This window comes from Candoia aspera, chromosome 3, assembly GCF_035149785.1.
Source record: "Candoia aspera isolate rCanAsp1 chromosome 3, rCanAsp1.hap2, whole genome shotgun sequence".
Lineage (NCBI taxonomy): Eukaryota > Metazoa > Chordata > Lepidosauria > Squamata > Boidae > Candoia > Candoia aspera.
The window spans coordinates 9004960-9031768 of record NC_086155.1 but is presented as its reverse complement, the minus strand read 5'-3'; the positions used below and the strand labels follow the sequence as shown (position 1 = coordinate 9031768).

Genomic DNA, 26809 nt, shown 5'->3' with positions numbered 1-26809 from the left:
CCATTGCCTTAACCACTAGACCAAACTGTCTCTCATATCATGGTCACACCAATTCTTCACACGGAGTCTTACTTTGAATGCTTCATCATGATACCACCTGATTTAAAGTAGGTCATTTTTGTTTTGTTTTCAACAAACTTTCTACTTGATATGATTTGTTTCCATTTAACAATTTCCTGTTTTCTTTCAATCATGCTTCTCATTTTCTATCCTGCAGCTGTATCTGCCCTTGTAAGGTAAGGAACTATTCTCTTAAATACTGGCACCATCAATGATCAGATGTCCTTGCAGTTTTGCTCTGACTACCTCATTACTTCCAGATGTCTTCAGAGAAGTTCTACCCTCCTTTCCAGAAACCAGAAAAGTGCCTTCTGATTTAGAAGTCTCACCATCTGGCATCCAAAGTTGTCTAAATGTTCCCACCAGTGTTTTATTGGTAACAATTCAGACTTGATTATGTGCCACCGAGTTGGTGTTGACTCTTAGCAACAACATAAACAGATGTTTTCCATGACAATCTGTCCCTAACCTGGTCCTTCAGGTCTTCCAGCAGTGCCCTCATTGCCACTGTAACTGAGTCCATCCTCCTTGCTGGTGGTTGCCCCCTTCTTCCACCTTTCCCAGCATTAGACCCTTCTCCAGAGAAACAATTCAGAACTGGTTTAATGTTAGAGGTACAAATGGTCTCTTACTGTTCTTAAGAGAAAATTGAAAAAAAATCCAGACATGGCAAAGGGCAGAGATTGGAATCAGGTTGTTTTACTTTGCCCTCAAGAGGACCACTCTGGCTATGATTCAGGTTCATTTTTTTCTGAGATAAAGTGGTTAAAAGTACTTAAGGAAAATCTTTTTAGTGCTTTGGGGATATGCTTTACATTTTACCCATAAAATAGCACTGCAAAAGCCAAGGAAATTTTTATGAACAATTTAGGACACTAACAGCACAAACCCATTATGTTCAGTGGCTATTACTTCCAGATATATGTGTTTAGAACTGAAGCCTGGGTCTGAAATGAATCTTCTAAAGAAATCAAATGCATATGGAAGATCAGAATCAAAAAGGACAGATCAGCAATAAAATTATACAGCAATATTATGTATACTGATATATAATATTACACAAGTATTTATACACCACTCCAATTCCAAAACCTCCAGCTGGTTTCAACAGAATAACAATAAAAAACTAAACAGTAAATAACATAAAAGCAATATTACGAAGGTTAAAATGGCAGTTCAGGTCCACTACTGAAGTCTTGGTGGAACAAGATGGTGTTAACCACCTTACAAAAGGTGAGTAAGGTGGAGGCTCCCTATACTGACCACCCTCTCTCAGTGCCTGGAGGCTGTAGGGGTCTGGATGGGGAACAACAGGCTTCAGCTGAAACCTGGTAAGATGGAGTGGCTGTGGGTTGGGGGCTCCAGGTTCTGCCCCAGACAGACCTGGTGTAGAACCTGGAGGTCCTCCTGGACTCATGACTCCTGCTTGAAGAACAGGTGGCAGCCATGTCCAGGAGGGCCTTAGCCCATTGTGTTGTGCGCTAGTTTACACCCCTTCCTGGATCAGGAAGCTCTCTGGTCAATCACTCATGCCCTAGTCATCTCCCGTATAGACTGCTGCAATACACTTTACATGGGGCTACCCTTGAAGAGTATCCAGACGCTACAGCTGGTTCAGAATGTGGCTGTGCGAGCAATCTTGGGCATCCCAAGGATGGCACACATAACACCTTTACTGCGAGAGCTGCATTGGGTGCCAGTTTGCTTCCAGGTCCAATTCAAGGTGTTGGTTATCACCTTTAAAGCCCTACATGGCATCAGTCCAGGTTACCTGAGGGACCACCTCACTCCCATCACATCGACCTGGCCCACCCAGTCAGGCAGAGAGGGCATGTTACGGACCCTGTCCATGAGAGCTCGTCAATTGGCGGGGTCCAGGAAGAGAACCTTCTCTGACATGGTCCCCGCCCTGTGGAATATGTTGCCCCCAGAGGTAAGGCAGGCTTCCACTCTCCCAGCCTTCCGAAAGGGAGTGAAGACCTGGCTCTGCCACCTTGCCCGGGGAGGGAGGAGGGGTAATCAGTCATGGGGGTGGTCAGCGCCTTGAAGAGGCCCAGGGAATTATATGTATTTAAATTAAGATCTTTTGATTCTCCATCTTGGATTTTAGACTTTATATTTTTATGAAGAATTTTGTTTTTATTGTACTTTAATCTGTAGTTATTTTAATTTTATTGTAAACCACCCAGAGTCACTCTTAGTGAGATGGGCGGTAATGAAATATAAATAAATACATACATACATACCCTAAAGGGCAAGATATTCGTAAAGAGGGAGCTGCTACCAAGAAGACACATCTCCAGAGCCCGCTCCTCCTGCCTCAAAAGGGTGGGGATCCTCAGCAGTCCCATTTGGGATGAGTGCACAGGATGGGCTGAATCCATGCGGGACAGATGGTTCTGTAAGCTTACTAGTGTTGAGTCATGCTAGTCTAAAACCAGCACCTGGAAGTGAATCAGCAAGTTCTATGAAAGTTCTATGTCAGTGAACCAAAAGAACCCATCTGGGAGAACAGGGGGAAAATGGAAATAGTTGCCATGGTCTTCATCACTTCATTAAGTTAATGGACTGAGATTCTTGCCTTTGACCATCATGAAGAACACACGCCACTGATGAAGAATACGACCAACTTATTTACTGTACCTTTTTTAACAAAGTTTATAACTTGTCTTTTACCATAAATGTGATAATTGCGTTGACAATTATGTTGATTTTTTAGGTCCCTTTCAAAAATTGTTTCATCGTTTAAATACCAATCTACTCCATCATGGTGCTTTTTCGAAGAAGACTCACCTATATGGATCTGCAGGGTCCTTGGCGTCACAGACATCAGCATGACCATGGCAAACACAGCGTCCTCCAATGCTGATATCTTTGATGCTGTAGTAATACTAGAAAATAAGAGGGTGCTTTGTCTTTATCAATTTGCAGAAAATGCTCGGGTATTCTCACCAGTGTAAGAAAATCATGAGACATAAATACTCACTTGAGAAAAACTATTCTTGGTTGGGCAATAAAGTTAAGTATCTTACAAATGAAAAGGGTAGCCCTTTTAGTTTTATCGTGCTTGGTAATCACCAAGCCTGGCTGTGATTTAGGCTGTGGGCTAAAGCTGAAGGATTATAATGGCTCGGCAGCAATACCCATGTCACAAAACAGCTTTAGGATGACATCATGGAACTATCATGAGCGTTGTGCCAAGAAAGGGGAAAAAACAGAAGTGACTGAGGGCTGAAAAATATTATGTACAAATTTCAAGGAGTCAGTTATCAATACTCAACATCTACCCTACAGATAGCCTTCTCTCAGGACCCCTGCCTGTGAAGAATGGCAGGTGTCTACCAGACAAAGAGTGGTGATGCCCACAAATCCTCTCCACAAAACAGCTTGTTCAGGATCTATCTTTTCAGCACTGGATAAAGAACACCTCATTCTGTCCCTATTTTGTTTTCTGTGGCTTTTATTTTTTACATTATGTTATCAATTTCAATTCAATTTTTATTCAGCCAAAGACCAGCAGATAAAACAGAAGATTCACATCTAATCAGAATAAAGGAGAACACTTAAAATTCTAGAAAATCTAAGAAAAATTAGAAGAGATACTGTAGCGTACTGTACAAACTACAGAACAATACTTAGCTGTGGTCAACAAAATAAAATCAGACTGGTCTGATAATAACAGCTTATGATAAAAGGAATCCAAACGACCTTGATGTTTAGGAAAGAAAGGAGATAATAATTCCAGGCAAGTATCTACATAGTGAGGGCAATACAAAATGACGTGTTCCATCGTTTCAATTATTCCTCTACCACACAGGCATAGCCTTTGTTCAAAAGGGATGTTTTGGTATCTCCCTTCATTACAACTGCTGGAAGGGCACTGAATCTAGCCAAAGATAAAGCCCTTCTAAATTTTGGAATTACATTATGTTATATTACTGAAGATGATTCTATACTGAATCTATACTGCTTTTTAAGATCAATTTTATTGACTGCACTATCCAAAGGATTCTTGGTACTGGATATATCTAAAAGGACACCATTATATATCTATAACCTAACAATATGATTAATATTTGGAGGCACTGTTTTGGCTTTTACCCTTGAAATCTATTCTGATTAATTAATTAACCTTATTTCACAGCATACTGGCAATTTGTTCCCTGCTTGGCTTGATTAGAAATTGATAAAGGCAATAGCTCTTTCTGGGGGTGGTTGGTGGCGTAGAGTTCTCCCTACCGAATGTAATTTCTCCCACTTGGATTTTATATTTATATGTAGTATTTTAGTATTTTGGAGGCTGACTTTGTAATTTTATATGCTGAGGTTTTTAAAGAGATAGTTTTATTGTAAACCACCCAGGGTCCCCTTCTTTGGGGGAAGGTGGGTGGTAATAGAAATTTGAATAATAAATAAATAAATGTATTTATTAAATTTTGCCACCACCCATCTCCCCCCAAGGAAGGGACTCAGGGCGGTTTACAAAAGCAATAAAAACATTAAATGTCCTAAACATCCAATATGAAATAACAACGTAAGACATATAGTATAAAATCCAGATGGCACCAGCCACCTCCAAGAGTGATTACCGCCCTCCCCCCAGGCAAGATGGCAGAACCAGATCTTTAGCTGTTTTCGAAAAGCTACCAGGGATGGAATCTGTCTTATCTCTGGGGGAAGGCCGTTCCAGAGGGCGGGCGCCACTGCAGACTAGGCCCGCTTCCTGGACCCCACCAGATGGAATATTTACAGCTTCTACTATTATGCAGCACACTTGGTGTCCTTCCAAAGCAAGCTGGTTTATAACTATGTTGATTTCTCATCTGTCTCCAGAAACAATTGCTCCAGTGCCAGTGATTAGGCTGACGTTCAAACGAAATCTAGAAGCATCTCACCCTTCTGGTCACAGTAGGATCCCTCAAGGCCTTCCCCATCAGGTGTCCAAGGAGTGTGTTGGTTCGCAAGAAGCGCAATCGAATATTCGTCGCTTTGGTGAAATTTCGCAGAAGAGGGGAATAAGAGAAATTCATGGCTCCCGGACGCCCATTCACCAAGGAAACCACAATCTGCAGAAGGATCCCCCCCATCCCAGAGAAAAGTTTTAAAATACAACATTTCCAGAAATTGTAAAGCAATTTTTTCCAGGCTTTCTTTTTAATGTAAGGAAACTATACCTAATAAAGTATTTCGTCACTATATACAAACATATCCTCACTTTTTATTAGATAGACTTGGTTCGCTCATAAAAATACATTGTGCAACATGCACCATAAAAATACAGTTCATAAAATGAAGTACTTTATTCAGGCAATGTCACCCTTCACCCCAGCCTTGGCAATAAATCTTTCTCCAGAAACTCAACTAATCTTCAGTAGCTCCTGGCAGAACCTTGAAGACAACAGCATAGCTAGATGTGTACCCTTTATTACAAAAGGAGTCACATATGCACAGAAGATTAGACTATTGTGGAGCAGGGGACTCAAGAATCAAGATGAACAGATGGATGGACAGATGGCATGGTGTCAAATCTGGTTTAAATCCTATGCTTTTTTCTCCTCCCTTTTTAAGGAACTTTTAGTTGTTCTTTTCCCACTTTGAATACCACCATGTCATGTTCACCGTTCCAATGTTGCTGGTACATCGTAACGTTTCGCATGTCATTTCACTGATACGTGTTTCATCTGGGAAGGGAGGAGGATTCCATCTCGGGGAGTCGTTATCTGTTGGCTGCTGGTTTGGAATGTGTTTGGGTTATCTCATGTGTTCAAGGTTACTTTCCCAGGATCAGTAGAAAACGGTTAACAGCACCTGGGGGGGGGGGGGAGTTTGCAACGGCGGGGCGAGGGGAGGGATTACGTTTGAGCCGAGGGTTTTTAGTTTGTATTTGGCGTGCTTTTGCTCATTCTCAGCTTTCTCTGTATTTGCATACTATTCTTTAATAAATCAGATATCATTAAGTTCCTGCTTGTGAGTCTGAGTCTATTAGGGTAGGCAATCCTTACACACCATCTATCTATCTACACTATCGTTTTTCTGGCCCTAGTTCCCACCTTGCCACCTTTAGTCCTTACACCACCTCCCTCTCTTCTGCTTTCCCCTCCACCTTTGGACCTCTTCACCCTTCCTTCTGGTTGTGGGAGACTGGCCGGCCCTGTGTCCCTCCTTCTCCTTCAGTCTCCTAGAGGAACCTGCCACCATTTCCATCCATTAACACACCTCACCCCCATCTCAGGATCTCAGAAAGAAGAGGTAGAATTTCCATTTCTTCTGTGGCAGAAAACTGGAGAGGTTTCCCTGCTTTCTGACCTTTCTACTGCCATCACCACCACCCACTGGACCAAAAGAAGTAAAATTATTTGTTCTGCACAGATGTGGAAAGTACAGAGGAAAAGGAGGGGGGATCAAAATGCATATTTTGTTGCAATAAAAACTGACTTGTTTTTCTTTTCTGAATGTGAAATATCATCAGTAATTGTTACTCTGACTAATCCTGTGCTCTTATTATTCTATCATATTATTGGACTTTTGAAAAACAAAGTTTGAAGGAAGTTTCTCATATGTTCATGGCTTGTTTTGATATACTTCAAAACATTATTCATTTATTCATTTGACTGACTGATTGATTGACTGATTGATTGATATCACCGCCCATCTCACATGTGACTCTGGGTGGCTTACAATAACAATAGAGAAAAACCAAGTAAAACACATAAAATATAAAAAATAAGACACACAGTAACCAGAATAATAAAACAACCATTTTCACAGCCAGAAGACAAGGGCTCCAGACTTGGGGACAAAACCAAATTTTCAAGGCTTTAGGAAGGCCAGTAGGGTCAAGGGCAATCTGATCTCTGGAAGGACAATGTTCCAGAGGGCAGGCACCATGGCAGAAACAGCTTTGCTTCTAAGCATAGACTGATTTATTTCATCTTTTATCTGCTTTATGTATTATTTAGAATATACACCATCAGTTATTTTATAATCCAAATTTTCAGTTAAGGTTTGGCGGGGGGGGGGTTAAAAAAATCAAAAGTCCCTGGAAAAAATCCCCATGGCTTTCCAGTTTTATTCTGAGACTTCAGATCTCTAGGAAAGTTTCAAGTAGGGGAAAAATCCATTTGATTTTCCATCTGGAAATAATTTATACATAGTGTTGGATTAATTCAATTCTTATGTGCTTCTTCAAGGCTTAGGGAAAATTATTTTCTCATCTCACTCCACTGCACAGCAGACCTGGCAGATAAATCATAACTATTCTTGTTTTATAGATGAGGAAACTGGGGTGAAAAATAATGGCTTGTTTTAGATCACAAATTAGAACTGTGGCTCAAGGTCCAAGTCTAATATTAATTTCATAAGTTCTCATTAGTTCATGGTAAATGCTGCTTCAAATTCAACAATTATTGTCCCAGATCCATGAAAACAAAATATTAAGATACAGGAAAACCTCAATTTTATAAACTAGTGTTTCTCAACCTTGGCAACTTTAAGACGTGTGGACTTCAACACCCCGAATTCCACAGCCAACACCCTGGCTGGGGGATTCTGGGAGTTGAAGTCCACACATCTTAAAGTTGCCAAGGTTGAGAAGCACTGTTACAGAATAATTGAGGCAAGGAGTTACATTGGAGCTAAACATCCACTAAAAGTGAAATTTCCATATGAAGACAATCTGGCTATGACACACATCACCCCATTGATCACCAGGCTAGATTCAGCTGTTCTGGCTGGTTCAATGTACATCCCTCCTGAATCTGTGCACTGACACAATTTACATGATCTGCATACATTTTCATCATTTGTGTAACTACATCATTTACACAGTTTACATCGTTTAACCAATTTATTTCAATTGCAAAATTTTTCAAACAAGCGATGATGCAAATTTACACAAATGACACAAATTAGCCACAGATTGTGACCGAGGATATTCTTTCTTAAAATTAATCTGACCACAGTCTGTATCTAAATGACACGCTAAGCCAAACTACAATATAGCTAAGGGTACTGTGAAAACACAGCCAGTCTTTTTGAGGAATAACTGCGAATGTGTGTTTCAGCATCAAACTTTTGTGAATGTTTGGCTGTAATGTGATAAATGCTGTAACCCAAGTTTATATCTTTAATGTTTATTTAGCATTAGAAATTACAAGAGTGCTATGACAAACAGCCATGGGTCAACAAAATATGGAAATACATTTTTCAATTCTTCTCCATAAAGTCACATCCTTACCCCACCTAAAGACAATATTTTGCTTTGTGGCCAAGGATGTCTGCAACTGTATAACCTTTTTGCTACGCACCTCATCCCTGCCCCCAATTCTCAGCAGAATTTGCCAGCTGGAACATAGTATCTACACAGCTGGAACAATTCTGCCAGCACAACCCAAGATTACAGTAGAATTTAACAACAGGATGCAAGGAGTGCAAAATCCCACAGTCTATTATCAGCTTAGGAAAGCTCAAGAAATGATTAAAAGGTAAAGTTCACTAGCCTGGAAAAGGCAAGAAATCAGCTATCTGCTAAGAGGAAGGAAGAATATCATTGCTGAATATATATTTTTCCCCATGATTCTTCTTCCAAGAATGGAATTAGATCTTTACTACAGGATTTGGAATACTAAAAACCTTGTCCTTTTTTCCAGTAACATTTACTACTCATTGCTGAAAATTATAATTAGGAAAGGTATGGGGAATATTTGAAGAAGTCTAAGAAACCAAAGGCTGGATAGAACTTATATAAACAGAAGGGTGGGATATAAATTTAATTATCAACAAGCAGACAGACTTCCAATGGTTTCTGGATGCTATTTCTATGACCTTCCTTATTGATTGTTGAATTTCAGACCGCGTATTTTTCTTTTTGCTGCCTCTTCTTTTTCGCTTATGTACTTTTCAGCCTTTGTCTCATAAATCTTCACTAAAACCTAGTCAGACAAATGATTTTTATACCAGATATATAGCCCACATTTATAGACAAAAAAGGGCTTGTGCAACACAGAAGTTGAACTCTGTCCTACAAACTCTTATTTCACTCCCAGACAGAAACCAATATCATGACGTCTATGAATGTTCAAACTATCCCTCACACCAAAAAGAACGTAATGCAAATGTATGCCATCTAAACTAATCACTTTAAATACAGAAATTAAATTAGAAAAGCAATCAAAGAAAACAACTTACCTCCCCATTTTCCAAGGGCACAATGCGGGAATATTCAGTGGTACAAATCACATCATCATCTTTGGTAACCTTCTCTGAACTCCTGAGGCCAAATTTCTCTATGCAATCTCTCCTGGAAGCTATTGAGCACAGGAGTGAAGAGATGACAAGATTTAGATTCTGGAAGGGTGTGGTTTACCCCAAATTAACTAATAACACTTTGCATGTGTAGAGCATATGCAAACCATCAAAAGCCTTTGCAGGTATCACTAGACTGCTTCTTATAATATCCTAGTAAGATTAATATATTGCAGACAGGCTGAGCCAATGGCACACTTAAGGTCACCTAATGAATTTCTGGCAGTGCAAGGAAGCAAAGCGAAAACCCAAATTCTTCTCTTCTCTTACTCAGGACTACATCTAGAGAGTAAAAAGATCAGAAGTGCATTTAGGATAAACCAGAAAACGAAAACGCAGCACTTGGATTCTTTTTTTTTCTTTTTAAGTGCCACGACAATCTCTTGTGATGTTGCTATCAGAAGAAATCCTAAAAAAAAAAAAAGGGATTCATCAGTCCACCTGTTTGCTGTTTGTTGTCCTCTTTCTGTCCACCTTTCCCAGCATTATAGACTTCTCCAGGGAGCTAGGTTTTCACATGAAATATCCAAAGTACTGCTGTTGACTTTTGCATATTAATGTTTCCACTTTTTTTTATTTTTCTAAGCTGCTTTAAGCAACACCTTTTGGATGGAAAAAAATGGCCTAGAAATGCTCCAAATAAATACGCAATACATAACCCGTAAGTGGAATAGAGGCGGCATCATGCATTGGCAAATTCCTGGCATCTGGATTAAGTTCCAACAGCCTCTTATTTTTAATAAAAGGGTTTGAGAAATACAGATGTTGATCGTCATTGTATTTATAATTGCTTGAATTTTAACTCTGTTTTATTGTAAACCGCCCAGAGTCCCTCCTTGGAGGGGGAGGTGGGCGGTGATAAAATTTGATAAATAAATAAATAAATCATGCTTGTTTAAGATCTGAGAAGTTTGCTTTCAGAAGAAGTCTTCAAACGAAGGAAACTAAATGCCCACACCAGAGAACTAAAACAACGTAAAGAACCTTGAGATTTTGCACAGTTGGAAGAAAAGCTAGCAAGCTGAGGATGAGGAAGGACTGATAAACTTTTGTTTAGAACCAAGTATTCAAGAAAATATGCAGGAACTAATCCATCACAAAAGAATTTACAGACTGTCGGGCTTGCGTAGCATTATCTTAAAGGAAGAAGCAAAATTAGTCAGTTCTGTTGTGGCAGGTGGCTTATCTTTTCACTTTGCTCCAAAGCAGGGTTCACATACTTTCCTGAGTCATGGCTTGCTTTCACTGTGATTGGCTGTAAACAAGCCATGGTGGCCTGTTCCACACTTAAAGCTATACTGTAAAGCAGTGTTTCTCAACCTTGGCAACTTTAAGAGGTGTAGACTCAATTCCCAGAATTGTGCTGGGTGGGAAATTCTGGGAGTTGACGTCCACAGGTCTTAAAGTTGCTAAGGTTGAGAAACACTGCCATAATGCATGCTTTACTTATCAAATTGGCTCAGTTCACACTCCACCATAAGCCTAAAACAAATAATATGGCTTAACATGTAGAGAATGTAAGCCTGATAACATGGTGAGTTACTATTTCAAGGAGATATGATTTCAATCACTATGAAAAAATGCTTGTAGATTACCATTCTTAATCCCCATTGGACGTTAGTGACCTTTTTAAAGAAATAAGGATACCAGTTTGTTACTTGAATACCTAATACATATTTTTTAAAAACTCTTCGATACCATGGACAGTCATATTAATTTTCAGCAATGCAGTCCAACTATACTGCATACTGTACAAGTGAAGAACACTTACTTGGAAGCTAATGCTAGTATTCTACGCACACTTATTTATTTATTTATTCGATTTCTATAGCCGCCCATCTGAGCAGCTTACATACGCACCCTTAACCTAAAATCCCATTAAGTAAACTTACATAGCAGAGGGTGCAAATGCCCAGAATTTTCAGAAGCAGGCATTAATAGTTAAGGAACAAAACAATATTTATTCATTTGATGCAAGTACACAGCATATGCCCAGTGTTCTATTCAGGGAATTTCAAAAGAAAGGGCTCTATAAAATCACTATGTAATCACTTTTATATTCATCCTATTCCTAACATGCAAAAGTCACAAGAAGGCATTAATTGTAACTCAAGAGATGAGTTTTAGCTTCTTAAATTATTGAGCTGTATGTAGTAGGTTTAATTGGTAAAGATGAGCTACAGAATGTATTTCTGGATTAACATCTAGCACAACAACACTGTGATGGTTTTGTTCTGCTAGACTGATAAAAAGAGCTTACACATCTGGAAAGAACAACTGGAAGAAGATCTCAACAGACTGAGATATTTTCTTGTTTATTATTAGCCTTCTGTGTGTTCCAGAATTAAACCATTTTTTCCTTACTTTCTGAGTGTTCCAGGATTTGTGGGTCACCTATTAGAAAACTAAGCTAGGCACCTATATTCATTTCTTTTGGTTTTGGCTTTTTTCATCCAAAAAAGGGAATATGGATTTGGGGATGTGATTTTTGGCACGGACAGACAAGTTTGTGAGGTTTGGATTGGTGTTGAGAAACTCTCCTCCTGGGGTGAAGAGTCCATCAGAATGGTTGGTCAGTTTGCCTGGCTGATGGGGCTGAGGAGCCTTTTGAAGTCCTTGTCAGGTGATGGAACAATGACATGGAGAGGGCCATCATCATGAGGAAGGAAGGCTGTTATTGGCAACACCTTTCAGAGATTACCTAGCATCAGTGTTAAACACACTGCTCTGATTTCCTATAGTAGTCAAACTTCAAAAAGTTTAGTTATGACCTCGAAGACCCTTACTGGTTTGGGAGCATCATACTTGAGGGAATGTGCCTCCTTTATGCAGGGGGGGCTTTCATCAGCAGAGAGTAGGCCTTCTCTGTTTTGGTGCCATGATTTTCTAATGCCCATTCCCTAGATGTGTGGACTTCAACTCCCAGAATTCCACAGCCAGCATGTTTGTTGATGAGAAATCTGGGAGTTGAAGTCCACACATCTGAAAATTACCAAGGTTGGAAAGCAGCAGCCTAACCACACATATTGTCCTTTAGTAAATGTCTCCCTGTCAGAATACAATGTTTACTACAGGTAGGCCTTGACTTATGACCATTTGTTTAATGACCATTCAAAGTTATGACAGTGCTGAAAAATTTACTTACAACTGGTCCTCACACTTATGACCATCGCAGAGTCCCTGCAGTCACATGATCAAAATTTGTGTGCTTGGCAACCGGCATGTATTTATAACGGTTACAGCATCCCAGGGTCACTTGATTGCCATTTGCAACCTTCCCAGCTGGCTTCCAACTAGCAAAATCAATATGGAACCACATGGTTCACTTAATGACCACAGCGATTCACTTAACAGCCACAGCAAAAAATGTCATAAAAGGGTGTGGTCACATAATGCCTCACTTAATGGCCACATTGCTTAACAATGAATTTTACAGTCCCCATTGTGGTTGTAAGTCAAGGACTACCTGTACTGTATGTTTTAAATTTCTGTGTTTCAATTCAGTTTGTATATTTATTGTACTTTCATTATTTGGGCTTGCTTTGGATGAGTGGGTGAGCAAAAAAAATATTGGATAAATACATGGAGTAAGCATTTGGGCAAGCAAGGGCACTACCCTGGAGACTTCAAAAGTACACCACTAGCAGAAGTTTGATCCATGCTCAAAATAATTTTTCATCACAATGAACAAAACTTCTCGATCTCAAAGTATGTGCTCAAGTATAGCACAGTGATTAACACAAAAAGCGATACATCAGGAAGCCCCTCATTCAAATCTGTCTTAGGACATTTTTCAAGGAATGCTTTCGAAAAGCACAAATAAAAGAAACCCCAAATACAAGGTGCTACACATTTTTTTTTTTGAAGGAAAGTCCTGGTGCTGTACGATGCTTGGCTGTGAACACGAAAGAATGCAGTGAATACATGGCATATGAAATGAAATGAAATGTGGAAAAGAAATGTGAAAGAACCAAAAAGGGACAAATCATTGAGTGAAAAAGAGAGTACAGGTCTTCCTTGCCTTGGTAATATAGTGATACAAGATTTATTTCACTGCGGATATTGATGGCAGATCAGCTTTTCCTGCTGCCAAGAATACAGAAAAATGTGTGGTATTCCACATATTCCTACACCACAGATCCCAGCATACTCAAGAAGGCTAACAGAGAAGAATGTTAAAAATTGAACAATATATAGAGTGCCACAGACGGCCTATCCCTATTAAGGAAGGAATTACAACTTATTTTCTAGAACCATACTGGTGTCTACACAGAGATTAAAACAAAACCAGATTCAGAAAACAGGATGCATGAGGTCCAGTTCGGCTCCCAGTATGAGTCTTCATGTATTACTCAAGAAAAGATTTCTTGAAACGTATATAAAAACGTGAGCCACTGGCATAAAACCTTCCGTTATTGTTTGAGAACCTCTTTAGGATAATGATGCTTCTGATTCTTGTAACCATGAGGTGAACTTAATGCGCTACTGTCCAAGAAATGTGAGTTGTAGCACACTCAAGGGAAAATGTTCCTGTATAATCTTCCCAGATGTTCTTTTTCCAGGTTCTTCTGTTTAAAAGATCATCATAAAATTTAACTCATATCTTCTACCAATTATTGCTTCTCCTCCCCAGAGAAGCCAATCCTTCATACCTCTAAACAACTTGGTTTCTCTCTGCCTGCTTCAAAATGATATATTTGCAAAGGAAGCTGATGCATCTTGGTAACGTAAGTATCAGATTTGCTCTGGGAACAGTAGGTAGCTTCATACTGAGAAGCAAATTCTCTGACCCGATTTCCTTAAGTTTCTTTTCCCCAGGGAATACATGGAGGAACACCAGGTAGCCAGAAATGCATGTCCTCTAGGCTGCAAAATACAGCAACTTAGACCCTTTCATAAAGCAAAATTGCCTTCATGGCAAAAGGACACTCATCTTTTCTTCCTATGTCTTTTTAAGACACCAGCATAGTAAGATTCCTGCCCAGCTGGTCTTAAAATTGCCAACAAATTTGATAAATGTTTCTACCAAGAAGCTGTGAGCTGAGTGCCATACAGGCAAAGTTGAGCTTCTAAATTAAGAGGATTGTAGTGTGAAAATTGTAGATGGGTCAGGCTGAAAAAGAACCTAAGGCTAAATGATGGATACTACAGAATGAAAGTCGATGCTAGAAAGTTATTTGGTGGGCCAGATAAAATATACAAGGAAACGAGAATGCTATGCCAGATTTAAAAAAAGTTGCTGCTGGTTCAAAAGGAAAAATAGGACAGCTAGATTCATCATCAGATTCTAAATCCTTTAGAATTCTAAACATTTAAAACTTTTGTTTGTGGAATGGAACATATGTTAAAAATGTTTAGGTGTGAAATGCTCTTGAACAGAAGATTACAGTCTGCTTTCTTTAAGTATGCAGAATTTATAATAAGCTAGCAAACAGTCACAAACATGGGTTGGATCATCAAAATAGACAATCCTTCCAAAGCATAGGTAAAGGTAAAGGTTTCCCTTGACATTAAGTCCAGTCGTGTCCGACTCTAGGGGGCGGTGCTCATCTCCGTTTCAAAGCCGAAGAGCCGGCATTTGTCCGTAGACACTTCCGCGGTCATGTGGCCGGCATGACTAAATGGGATGCCGTTACCAAAGCATACATAAGGCTTATCATCGCAAGCATTCCTTCCTTTCCTTGGGAAAGGGAGATCTTTGCTGATCTTACACTACAATTTTGGGTACTTCTGAATTGCAATACAAATATAAATTTAGTTCCCTTCTTGTCCCCAAATGTGGTTGTAATGAGATAGGCAGGTGACTGATCCTCTCCTTGTACTGTGTATGAGTATGTTGTAAGTACTGCAACAGTTTTATGTGGAGAACAGCCTATTCCTGCTGCAACCACAGGCATTCACATGAGGAGTGGCAACTGGAGTCTGGTGCATCGAAATCTCATCACCCAAATGACACGCATCATGTACCTGTATCACAGGTAAGTCATTTGCATTATTTGTGTGATAGTGTCAAGACACCATATTTATTTATCAAATTTTATCATCACCCATCTCCCCCCCACCATATGACATTTTGACATCATTGTTGCTTCTACTGGAGGCCAACGGCTGCCACTCAGGTTGCTCAGATTCACAGCACCTGTAAATTCAGGTGTGTGGCCAAAGCCTGCTCATTACAGAAGCAGCCTTTGAAAATCCTTCCTGGAACAAATATTGCTTATTTTCAGAGGCGACTGGCTTTCCTGATTCTAAACCCTATTACTCTTATTAGACTCCACTGCAAACAGTTTCTGGCTGAACGATTAGTTTTCCAATGGGCATTTAGCATGATGAATAAGAAAAATGAAAGTCAGGAAAGAGAAAGAATGGTCATTTGAAGGCTAGAATACAGTCCAGAGAAAAACTTTCTCATCCGATTCTCCAATTTTTAACTGAATGGCTAAAAGTAGATAGACCAACCAAATTCCTCAGTGCTTATATATTAGTTGATTAGTATCAATTAATCTAGTAACTTCCTTAAGCGAAGGTATAAAATTTGTTACATCCAGGATAAGTAAATTAGATAATGAAGAAATGAAGAGGGAGAGTCCCCTCTAAGCTCTCTCATGTGATGTCTCCCATGAGAGTTGCAATCCCAACAGGAAGGGTTCCAGTTGGAATGCAAAGCTCTGTATGGACATTTCTTCACTTACATCCAGTGCCCTTAAGAGAGAAGAGGGGACACTCAACGTTCTTTGCAAACCAAGTCTACAGACAGATTGAATTCTCTGGAGTAAGCCACCCATATCATGCTGCTCCAATTCTGGTTTAAGCATTTGGCCCAATTTGCATCAGAATTACTCCTGATACCCACATAGCATCGGAGAAAGTTTCAGCCTCTTTCTTAATACTACATTGGCATCAACCGAATTTTTAAAACATCATACAAGGTGAAGGAATATTAAGCTTCCTTCTCCTCATGATCCCATCCAAATTCCTGTTGAAATTCCTTAACTTATATAAATATTAACTTTGCTGGACTGATAATATGGAACATCAGGTCAATTCTACTTAAGGAATTGTGTTCAGGAGGCAACAATTCTCCTCCTGAACATAATTCCTTAAGTAGAATTGACCAGATGTTCCATATTATCAGTCTGGAGGCAAATGTAGGGTGACATCTGTTGGGTCACATCAAAGGTTCCTCAGACTGAAAGCCTACAATGACCAACTACCATGAACCATGATAATTGAGCTAAAGGTAAAAATGACAAGATTTACATGTCTCCTCCTAATCAATTAATCCCTTTTATTTTGCTCTCATACTCACAGGCAAAATACTGCCAAGGGTCATAAGTGAGTCCAGAATCAGTTGACCGCTCAAGTACCCACAAGTCTGGACGAGGGGAATTTGCAAATTTGATCAGTACATAGGCCACATGGAACAGCTGTGAAAGAAGAAAAAAAATGTATATTTTAGGACAAAACAACACAGAACTTAAAAGGCTAGATTCCCCTCCTGCAAGAACATACATGTGGCAGGTATACAGAGCTGAAAGTTGCACATGGGAAAAGTGTTATCAAGGTTTGATTAGAAGGCTAATAAGGAAATTTAAAAATTAGGAATAGAATATTTCCCATACTCTCTCCAGTTTTCAGACATTGTGCTATATTTCTTGCATGCTTACTTTATGAAACTGTAGGGGTTAAAATTTACAATGGACATTCTATATAACTTTGCTATAATAACCAGCAATACTCTGTCATATGAGAAAGATCATTCTCTACATGGGAGAAACTTCCCAGTTAAACCTACAATTACTTTTAATTCAGATTAATGATAAATATCAAGGTTATAGGTAGACTGGAAAGTCAGAAACAAGAAGACACTGGCAAAGTATTTCTGTAGTGCCGCCAAGAAGAATACAGGGATCTGTCTGTGAAATCAGTAGGAATTATGCTCAGCTGGAAGGAAAACAAGGAAAGGAAGATTAATGGAAAGAACCCAAGGTCAATCAACAGTTCAATAACCATTATTAAAAAAGACAACAGCTTAAGGTTCAGGTATCACATTAATATAACTAATTAAAAACAGAGCTAGAAACTTCAAATCATCACATCCTTGGGTCACAGCAGAGGAAAGAGCATGTGTAAGAGTGGTTAAACTCACCCTCACCATGGAAAACCCTTGATTTAGCATGGAGTATACAATCTTTTTTCAGGTTGAGAGCTATTCTCACATCTTTAAACAACATGCTAGATCGCTCTCCAGAACACAGTTGGGGCCAGGATAAAAACTGAATGTACAGTAATTCTCTGGGAATCCTAAATAGCTCATGAAATGCCCTAATGATCTTGGGTGGAAGTATGTAGAGTCAACCTTCCCCAGAGGGGTACAATGTCCTTCCCCAGAACCAGGTCTTTTGAGGTAGGTGGCCATAGAAAGAGACCCCTTCTTTCTGAAGAAGGACTTTCCAAACGAGACAGTTGGCTTGGTGGATGCTGGGAAGTTTAGCACTATCTGCTTTCTGACTGTGATGGGAAATAGCCTGCAAGGTTCTGCAAAGCACCAACCCAAATCCTCACTCTGATCAGTCTGCTAGTCATGTAAGAGTCACATTACCCACTTTTTCATTGCAGCATTTGCCACAGCAAAGCCAAAGCCAATGGAGTCTATTTGAAAGGTCAACCAGCAGGGTCCATCAGAAAGGCTTTCCAATGCCTTACTCAGAAGATCCATTCCATAGAACAAGGAGCTAGGCCCCCAAAGCAGGAAGAATATTAATTCAGGGCTGCAAGTGTGAATTACAATACAAAAACAGGGCATATGGGCATGGGGGCAAATGGGCAAACCCCTTTCTAATCTAACATACTTTTTCAGCAATATGCTATTCTGTAAAACTCTAGAAGCTGTTTCTCCTGGGTCAAGAAGTTTTTATATGACTCAGCAGTTGCATGTTCCATTTGTGAACTGATTGTTCTTGAAAAACATCATTCCCTAGGGAAATTCATCTCTATCAAGCCAACCACGTGGAAAGGAAGCCCTCCTTTATGTGATATACATCCAATCAGTTCCAGAGACAAGGTAGCTTCTGATAAGACCTTCACAGCGTTCAATCTTAGCTGCTCCCAATTAGCTTGAGGATTCATTTATGCAGCCATATCCTTGCCAAGACTGAAATAAATGTACAGCTTAAAAGTGTCAGTGCTTGGAATAAACAAACGCAGCAACAGAATTCCCCTTTATAAGCTGGCACTGGCTTTCTCCAAAAATCTTCACTTTATCATCCTGTCAAAAAGTTCTATTTAAAAACACACCAAAAAACCAAAACCCACCCTTATTTTATCAGTAAGAATGTTTAAAGTACAACACAGGAAATGTGATGCTTATGGGAATATGTGTCTTCAAGTGTTCAAAGCAGGGAATATAATTATGTGTCATTGGTTCAGCAAGAGGAAAAGATTTTTACGTGCTATGCAGTTCTAGCGTCTTTACTTCCTATCATGCGGGATTTGGAGTTTTAATATTTGCTGGCTGTTTTTTTCGTTTACATTCTTGTTTGTTTGGGGGGAAATGCATACAGAAGTAAGCTATGACTAGTGTCAATAAAACAGAACTGGGATGGTTCTACCAACCATGTGCTCATTCACTCTCACTCCCTTCTCAAGTCAATCCCCATTTTGTAAAGCCATCCATGGTAGAAGTGGTTTTGCATCCTGGTCTGAGACATCCATGGTTCGCACAAATGGCACGCAAAGTACAATTGTAGTTTCTACTTGTCCGGTGACATCAGGCAGAGTGGGCATGCTTTGGATCCTATCAATGGAGCAGTCCCAGTTCTTGCCTTCTCCATCATGGTGCCTGTCTTCTGGGATCAAATCACCCCAGAGATTTGGATGGCCACCACCCTGAGGATGTTAAAGAAGCTAGCTAAGGATCTTCCAGGTTTTGATGGCGAAAGACATGGCATTGCGAAAAGCTGCTTGCGTCCTGGTTCGCGGTCCCGCCAGCAAGGGCCAGGTCAACGGCGTCATTCACTTTGAGCAAAATGATGATGGACATGTACTAGTTAAAGGAAGGATTGAAGCACTGACTCCAGGGAAACATGGTTTTCACGTCCATGAATTTGGGAATAATTCAACTGGATGCACCAGTGCAGGTCCTCACTTCAGTCCTGAGGGGAAAACTCATGGGGGGCCACAGGATAAAGAAAGACATGTTGGTGATCTTGGAAATGTGACTGCAGATGAGCCGGGTGTTGCAGATGTGTCAATAAAGGGCCAGCGTATTTCTCTCTCATGGCCACATTCAACTATTGGACATACTACGGTGGTTCATGAAAACGAGGATGATTTGGGTAAAGGAGGAAATGATGAGAGCTTGAAAACTGGAAATGTTGGTGCTTGTCTAGCTTGCAGACGTGATTGGACTAGCCAAGGTCCAATAGAGTACTTCCAAGAGTGACAATGAATAGAAGCAGCATTAGAGTATGTGGAATATAAATGTGTCTGTAGAATTACTAAGCTTTCTTACGGTTAAAAAATATCTTACAGCTGGGTTAAATGGAATTTAAGCTGGCAAGCCTTACTTTGTTTATCTGTTATTAAAATATCTGTAAAACACACACACAAAAGGATCTTCCAGGTTTTGAGCCAGGGGGAAGGTTGAACCTCTGCTGGATGGATCTCTTTTTGGGGGGCTGTATGTTTTCTGGGGGCTACTTGCAATTTTCTTTTTTAAATCTTTTGTAATCTTTAAAAGGGACGCGGTGGCGCTGCGGGTTAAACCGCTGAGCTGTCGATCGGAAGGTCGGCGGTTCGAAACCGCGTGGCGGGGTGAGCTCCCGTTGCTCGTCCCAGCTTCTGCACACCAAGCAGTTCGAAAACATGCAAATGTGAGTAGATCAATAGGTACCGCTTCGGCGGGAAGGTAACGGCATTCCGAGTCGTCATGCTGGCCACATGACCCGGAAGTGTCTATGACAACGCCGGCTCCAAGGCTTTGAAACGGAGATGAGCACAGCCCCCTAGAGTCGGACACGACTGGACTTTACGTCAAGGGAAACCTTTACCTTTACCTAATCTTTAAAAACTTTTTAATTGTTAGTCACCCAGAGTCATTGGAAGATCAGCAGCCTATAAATTGCATTTATGTAAGTAAATAAATAAATAGCTCCACCCTTTGTACAACATCAAGGAAAAGAGAATCTGCAGCAAAAGTAAGAGAAATACATACATTCTACATTTTAGAAATCTGTGGGCTGAATTCTATATTCAAAACAGCTATGAAAATAAGCAAAATGTTAAGCGCATTTAATTATATGCTGCTCCTGGAAAACATTTCAAGCTTCTGTTTCTTGATTTTTTTTTCCTGAACTGGGACTATTTGCAAAGGAAACTGTGGGAGTGGTGTAAGAAGAATACATGAGAAAAGACAAGAATGGGTTAGTAGGTTTTTGTGTATAAAGAAACATGATGGAATATATTACACAGAAGGGCAGAGTATTTCTCTATTCCTCTACTGTCTTTTCTGACATGCAGCGATTTGTCTAGAGCTCTCAGAGGTCCTTCCCATCAGCTAAGCGAAGCTATGATTTTCTGCATGGAGAATATTTCTTCATCCCATTATCTTATAGGCACAGAATCATAGAAACTAAACCAGAGAATCATGGAATCGCAGGGTTGGAAGCAACCTTAGAGAACTTCTTGTACAACTCCCTGCCCAGGAATCCTTAGACCATCCCAGACAAATGGCCGTCCAACCTTGGCTTGAAAACCTACAGAGATGCTGGAGTGAAACTGCTGCTCTGAAGACCTCTTTGGTGTTTAATTGGTTATAATCCAAAGTGATTTCAGAAATGGGGTTTGGTTAGACCCAGGGTCCTTTAAAAGAGGCTGCAAGCTTGATTGTCTTCTTGGCTCCCAGCTGCTCTTACTCACAAGGTGCCCGCAGAATCCTTTCACACCCTGCAGGCTTCCTCGTGAGAAGCGCCGTCCAGAGCACACTTGGGCCATCTCTTTGCCTTCTCCTTTCTCTGGAGAAGCCCCCGCAAGACCGGACACCTCACCCGATCGCAATTCCAGCCTTGGCATCATCTCCGTACTTTCGGAGTCTGCCATTTCTCCTCACCAGAAGTCTTGTATCACTCTTATATCACTCAACAAAAATTAGTGCCACCAAAGGACATGTGCTTCCCAGTGAATCTGCACACATGCTGGCTGGGGAATTCTGGGAGTTGAAGTCTACACACTGTCAAGTGGCCAAGGTTGAGAAACACTGCTCTGGAGGGACCCCAAAACTTCATGTTCCTCATGAAAACCTAAACAATTCTATGAGTCAACCATCAATAATACTGCATAAGTAGTCTCTTGTTCACCGACTGATATTTGTAACACATCAGTGAGATAATATGCCTGTCTTGCTTTCACTCAAATTACTGGTGCAACTGTCTTCTGACTACGGATGCACTCCAGCAGTATTAATTAGTCTCATCTGAGTTCTCGTTAGTTGGGCTTCTCTGGACAGATTCCATGGTCAGCTGCAAGCCCTTAGTCTTCACTGTTCTTTGGCAATGAAATTGGTGCTAAATACCAGCCCATTAAATTATGGGATCTCCTGCTTTATACTTTCTTCCATGAAATGGCTTCAGTCTTTGGGGAATAACTTAGGAACTCAGCGAGAGCTTTGCACCATTTCTCGTGTGAGGGAATTCACTGTTCTCTTTGTGGGAAGCCCCACTGTTTAAAATTACATCAACATGGCACTTGGCACTCTGTAATATCCTAGGCATTGTACAGGGTGGTCCTTCTTGGGAAGAAATTACATGGCTAATCTATGTCAAAAGACAAAGGCATTTTACTAAACTAACTTAATGCAGATTATTTATCCTTCAACATGGTTCTACCACTCATGTTTTGTATGATTGGAGTGATATTAAGGGTGATAAAAAATTGAGTTTTTCTTCTGGCATTTCAAAGATGCTTAAAGACTTAAATGGTAGAATTGATTAGCACTGCAGAAACAGTCTGACCCGGCCATTCCCAAACTGTTTCTTGTCTCAGATTACAATTCTCATTATCTTCAACCAGCTGAGTCAAGCGGGCTGACTGCAGAAAGAGTTGAGGTCCAGCATATGTTTAGGGGTACCATATCCTAAGAAAAGATACACTCTAGCTGATGGAGGAAATATTGGAAAATAATGAAATGGAGGATTATAAGACAGAGATGACAGAGTGGAAACACAAATAACAAATCAAGAGATGAAAAAAGGACCTGGGCAAGGACTTATTTCTGGATTCACAAAAGAAGGTTTCTAAAACCTTGAAAAAAATCTTTGAGATGGAGAAAGAAAGTCTGCATGAAGATTCCATCCTACAACAGCAACTAGGTGAACTAAAGATTAAGATTGTTAGAAGCAAAAGAAAGGAATTTAAAGCTGACTTCTTTGATCAGGGTTAAAAATACGGAATCTTTTTATAAAATTCTAGAAACCCTTTATGGCTTTTTTGCTGACATTTGGACAGAAATGACAGTGATTTTTGAATCTGTGAATGGTTAAGGGGGGGCTGGGGGAAGAAGCCAACCATGTATGTAATCTCATAGAATGCAGGGAACCATTAATTTGCTTGTACTTGTTGCAAGGAAGATTGAGAATCACTTCATTAAATAAGCTTTTTTTCTATCTTCTTTTTTTTCTCTTCTTTTTCTTTTTTTCTTTTCCTTTTTGCAGTGTATTTCTTTTTTTCTATTCTTTTCTTTTTTTCTAATTTCAGTTTGAATTATCTTTTAGCATTGTAAAACTCTTGAATAAAAAGTATATTTTAAAAAAGAAAAGACACACTCGATTTTGCAGAAATTTTGAAGGTGACCTGGTGGTTTGATTCTGTATACGGCACCCTCCAATATACATCCAGTGCTAGTAATGGAACAGCAATCTGCCATTATTTAAAATATTAAACATATCTGGAGCATTGCCATTTTGAAAACTGGGGAAAGCAGAGCTTAAAGCAGAAACGACAAACACTGTAATAAACACAAGGGTATTATTATTCTTCCTCAGAAACATCCTTTCCTTTGATCGGCTTTAGGCAGAGATAATAGAACAATAATTCTTCAAAAACAGTGGGATGGCAGGACAGTGTTCAATTAAGGGGCAAATCATACATTCATTGGGTTGTCGGCAAATATACCCCTGCTTGCTTCTCCCCTTATGTGGTGTGACAAGAAAATAGACACCTCGGTTTGTTTTAATTTCTGGTTCATTCTTGTAATACATAAAATAACATTGCTGGATTCCACAAGTTTTCCCGGTTTGTAACTGGAAAAAACTGGAAGAAAAACTTATTTTCCGGCCTATTGAACTAAAAAAAGTAGAGATGGAAGCTGTGACCAGTGACTGAAGCCCCAGTTTGAATCCCATTGTTGTGGCCACCATATTGACTTTTTTGACCTCCCCTGTGGATGCCTCTGCTTTCCCCTATTTCCTTTGCAATGGTAACTCTTTTATTTAAGATTAGCAAGTGCTGAAACACCAAGCATAATCTCTCGCTTATCATAACACACAGGGGCAGATAGTCGTGTTAAAAATTCATTGGGATTTTATCACAGAAGAATATGGACTCCAGTCTCGCTTCTCTTCTCTCCATTTGGAATTCTAATTCCCAAGAGGAAAGATCATAGCTCTGTTGTTTATGTATTAACGAGAGTTATTTACCACCTCGGTCTGAAGGGAGCCTAGGTGATGTTATAAATAATAAAAAACAGTCATGGTACAATGCATCATTATTAACACAAGCAACGCAAATAATGCAACATCATTCCTGGCACTGATCGTTCCACAGAATTAATTTCCAAAGATCTGCTGGAAAAGCCACCTCCACCTCTGGGGATAAGCTGTTCCAGAAAACAGGAGCCCCATAGAGAACCACCACTATCAAGCCTGTTCTCACTACACCTCCAAATAGGTAAGGACCTTCAGAAGGGGCCCTCTGCCTGCCTGGACTGGGTGGGCAGAATCTATCTCAGGCAGCCAGGTCCTGAGCACATAGGTCTTTATATAGGACAAGCAGCGCCTTGAATTGCATCTAGGAATAAGCCAGGAACCAGAACTATTCTTTCGATAAGTAATATGGCAGCACCAAGATTGGCCAGTAAGCGCATGAGCTGCTGCACATTGCCCTGGCTGAAGTTTCTTGCTGGTCTTCAAGGGAGAAGTGAATTATAGTAATCCAGATGAGACATGACAAGGTTAAAGGGATTTAGAGCTGACGTTGTGGAAGGTATGAGTGAGCCATTAGGAGCAGACTTGGATAAGAGACTGCACAGTCCACAGGTTGAAGGAAGTGTGAGAAAGAAACTCAAAATAACCTCACCTTGATTTTGTTTAGTGTAAGAGAGGACAAGAGAGAAACTTGGCAGGCTTTCAAAATCCTATTATTATACTATTCTGTTACTACGTGGAAGTGCATCCTTGAAATCCCTGTGATGTCTATTTCTTTACCTGGCCTATTTGGAGGGGTGACACAAGGTCATGAATGACTGTCCTCTGTGCAAATGATTTCCTTGCCAAAAATCTATGTTCAGTCTTTTTCCAACTCCAACTGAAAGAACAGATGGCAGATGTTGGCAAAGATGTTGGGTTGAGGCCCTGGCAAGTTAGTGGCAAGTCAAAGCTGATAATATTGAGATAGATGATCCAATTGTCTAAGTCTGTGAAGTTCTACCACATCCCCTTCCTTCTGTATCAGCGTTTCTCAACCTTGGCAACTTTAAGACATGTGGACTTCAACTCCCAGAATTCTTCAGTCAGCATGCTGGCTGAGGAATTCTGGGAGTTGAAGTCCACATATCTTCAAGTGGCCAAGGTTGAGAAACACTGATCTAAGGAGCCATTTTAGCAAGTCTTGTGATAACACCTCCCATATGCTTTATAACATACGAGCATTCCTACCATTATTTTTATTAGGAAACTGTATAGGCAAAATGTTCTACAGAACGGTTGCTAGAGAATATTCCATTGTACAGATCATGCAGAGATTGCTGTCTTTTCATGATTATATTAATATGTATTTGTATGACTGCTTCTTATACACCACTTATTTAACTCTATGTGACTGCAGAGGCATAAAAGCACTCAAACTGAATGAATGCCCTGCCAGAATAGAGGTCTTAACCAGGTCTACTTAAAATAAAGTAAACAAACCCTGCTTTCCTTCATCTTCTGGTCTGCCTTGCATTCACACTTACCACAATATCTTTGCATCAATGTGTTTTGCATGATAAAATCAGCCTTAATAGCAAATCCCTAACGCCATATTTACAATTTCCCCCCCATTTAATAGTGTCCAATTCTCGGAGAGTGCCTGGACAAGTCCTTGCTGTTTGATAGAGCCAGTCTGGTGTAGCGGTTAAGGCATCTGGTTAGAAACTGAGAGACTGTGAATTCTAGTCCTGCCATAGTCACAAAGCTGGCTGGGTGACCTTGGGCCAGTCACTCTCTCTCAGCCCTAGGACGGACGCAATGGCAAACCACTTCTGAAAAACCTTGCCAAGAAAACTGCAGGGACTTATCCAGGCAGTCTCCAAGAAGTTTACAAATTAGTCTTCTATAAATGGGACATTTCATCCAGATTCCCTCAAATCCAATCCATGCAAATTTGTTACATGACAATCACAATCTCATGTATTCTATCATACTGTTGAGGAGGAGAGTGCACTGACATTCACAAAGGAGAGGAGCTTTGGGCTACCACCACCTTGGCTCTTTTGTCCCTCAACCCCGATGTTGCTGGTCGTGGGACTTTTAATTATAAACAAAAGACAAAACCTTCTTAGCAGCAATTAGAGTTCATAAACTAAAAAAAAAGGGAGCAATTTATCACTTTGAGCTCATAGATGAATGTGACCCTTGATACATATTCAGCTTTATGATTCTTTCAATTTCTATGCAGTGCAGTAACAGCTTTATCTTTTTTGAAATAATAATAATTCTCACATTTCTAACTTGCTTGTGTCTGTTCAAGCCAGCCGGCAGCAATTTATAGGACATAACCAAACAACAATTAAACCTCAATGTTCACTAAAATCTCAAATGTAATGCAACATCCTACTAGATTATAAAAATCAACAAAAACATTAAAACACAATCAAAATGCTTTATTAATAAAAACAATGTTTTAATGTTCAGTCTTAAAATCATAGATTTTTAATTGGGGAAGGTTTGAGCATATCAAAATGTTACTCCCATTGCTTCATTTTTTTTTCCCCATATAGGGTTCATCTTCTGTTCTTGATTAATATTATATTATCAATGGGATCTAGTTGTACATTTTGTGTTATTGCCACTCCTGACAACTCTTTGGAGAGTCATATTCCCAGAACAACAACATTCTTCTCCGAATAACATTAATCAAAAAGTTTTGCTATTTCTTTTTCTGTTTCTATATTCATCTTAGACTATGAGCTTGT

At 39.9% G+C, this 26809-nt stretch overlaps 1 protein-coding gene and 1 pseudogene across 1 annotated transcript in view; one reads left to right on the top strand and one right to left on the bottom strand.

Moving 5' to 3' along the window:
- Positions 1-26809, bottom strand: part of LAMA5 (laminin subunit alpha 5) — a 225010-nt gene that overhangs the window by 139048 nt on the left and 59153 nt on the right. The window contains exons 3-6 of the mRNA XM_063298768.1: positions 16673-16790; positions 9247-9365; positions 4956-5126; positions 2854-2951 (exon numbers count right to left, since the gene is read on the bottom strand). Of these exons, the coding sequence (XP_063154838.1) occupies positions 2854-2951; positions 4956-5126; positions 9247-9365; positions 16673-16790 (506 nt within the window). The remainder of the gene's footprint in view (positions 1-2853; positions 2952-4955; positions 5127-9246; positions 9366-16672; positions 16791-26809) is intronic.
- LOC134492920 (superoxide dismutase [Cu-Zn]-like) lies at positions 19295-19790 on the top strand (annotated as a pseudogene).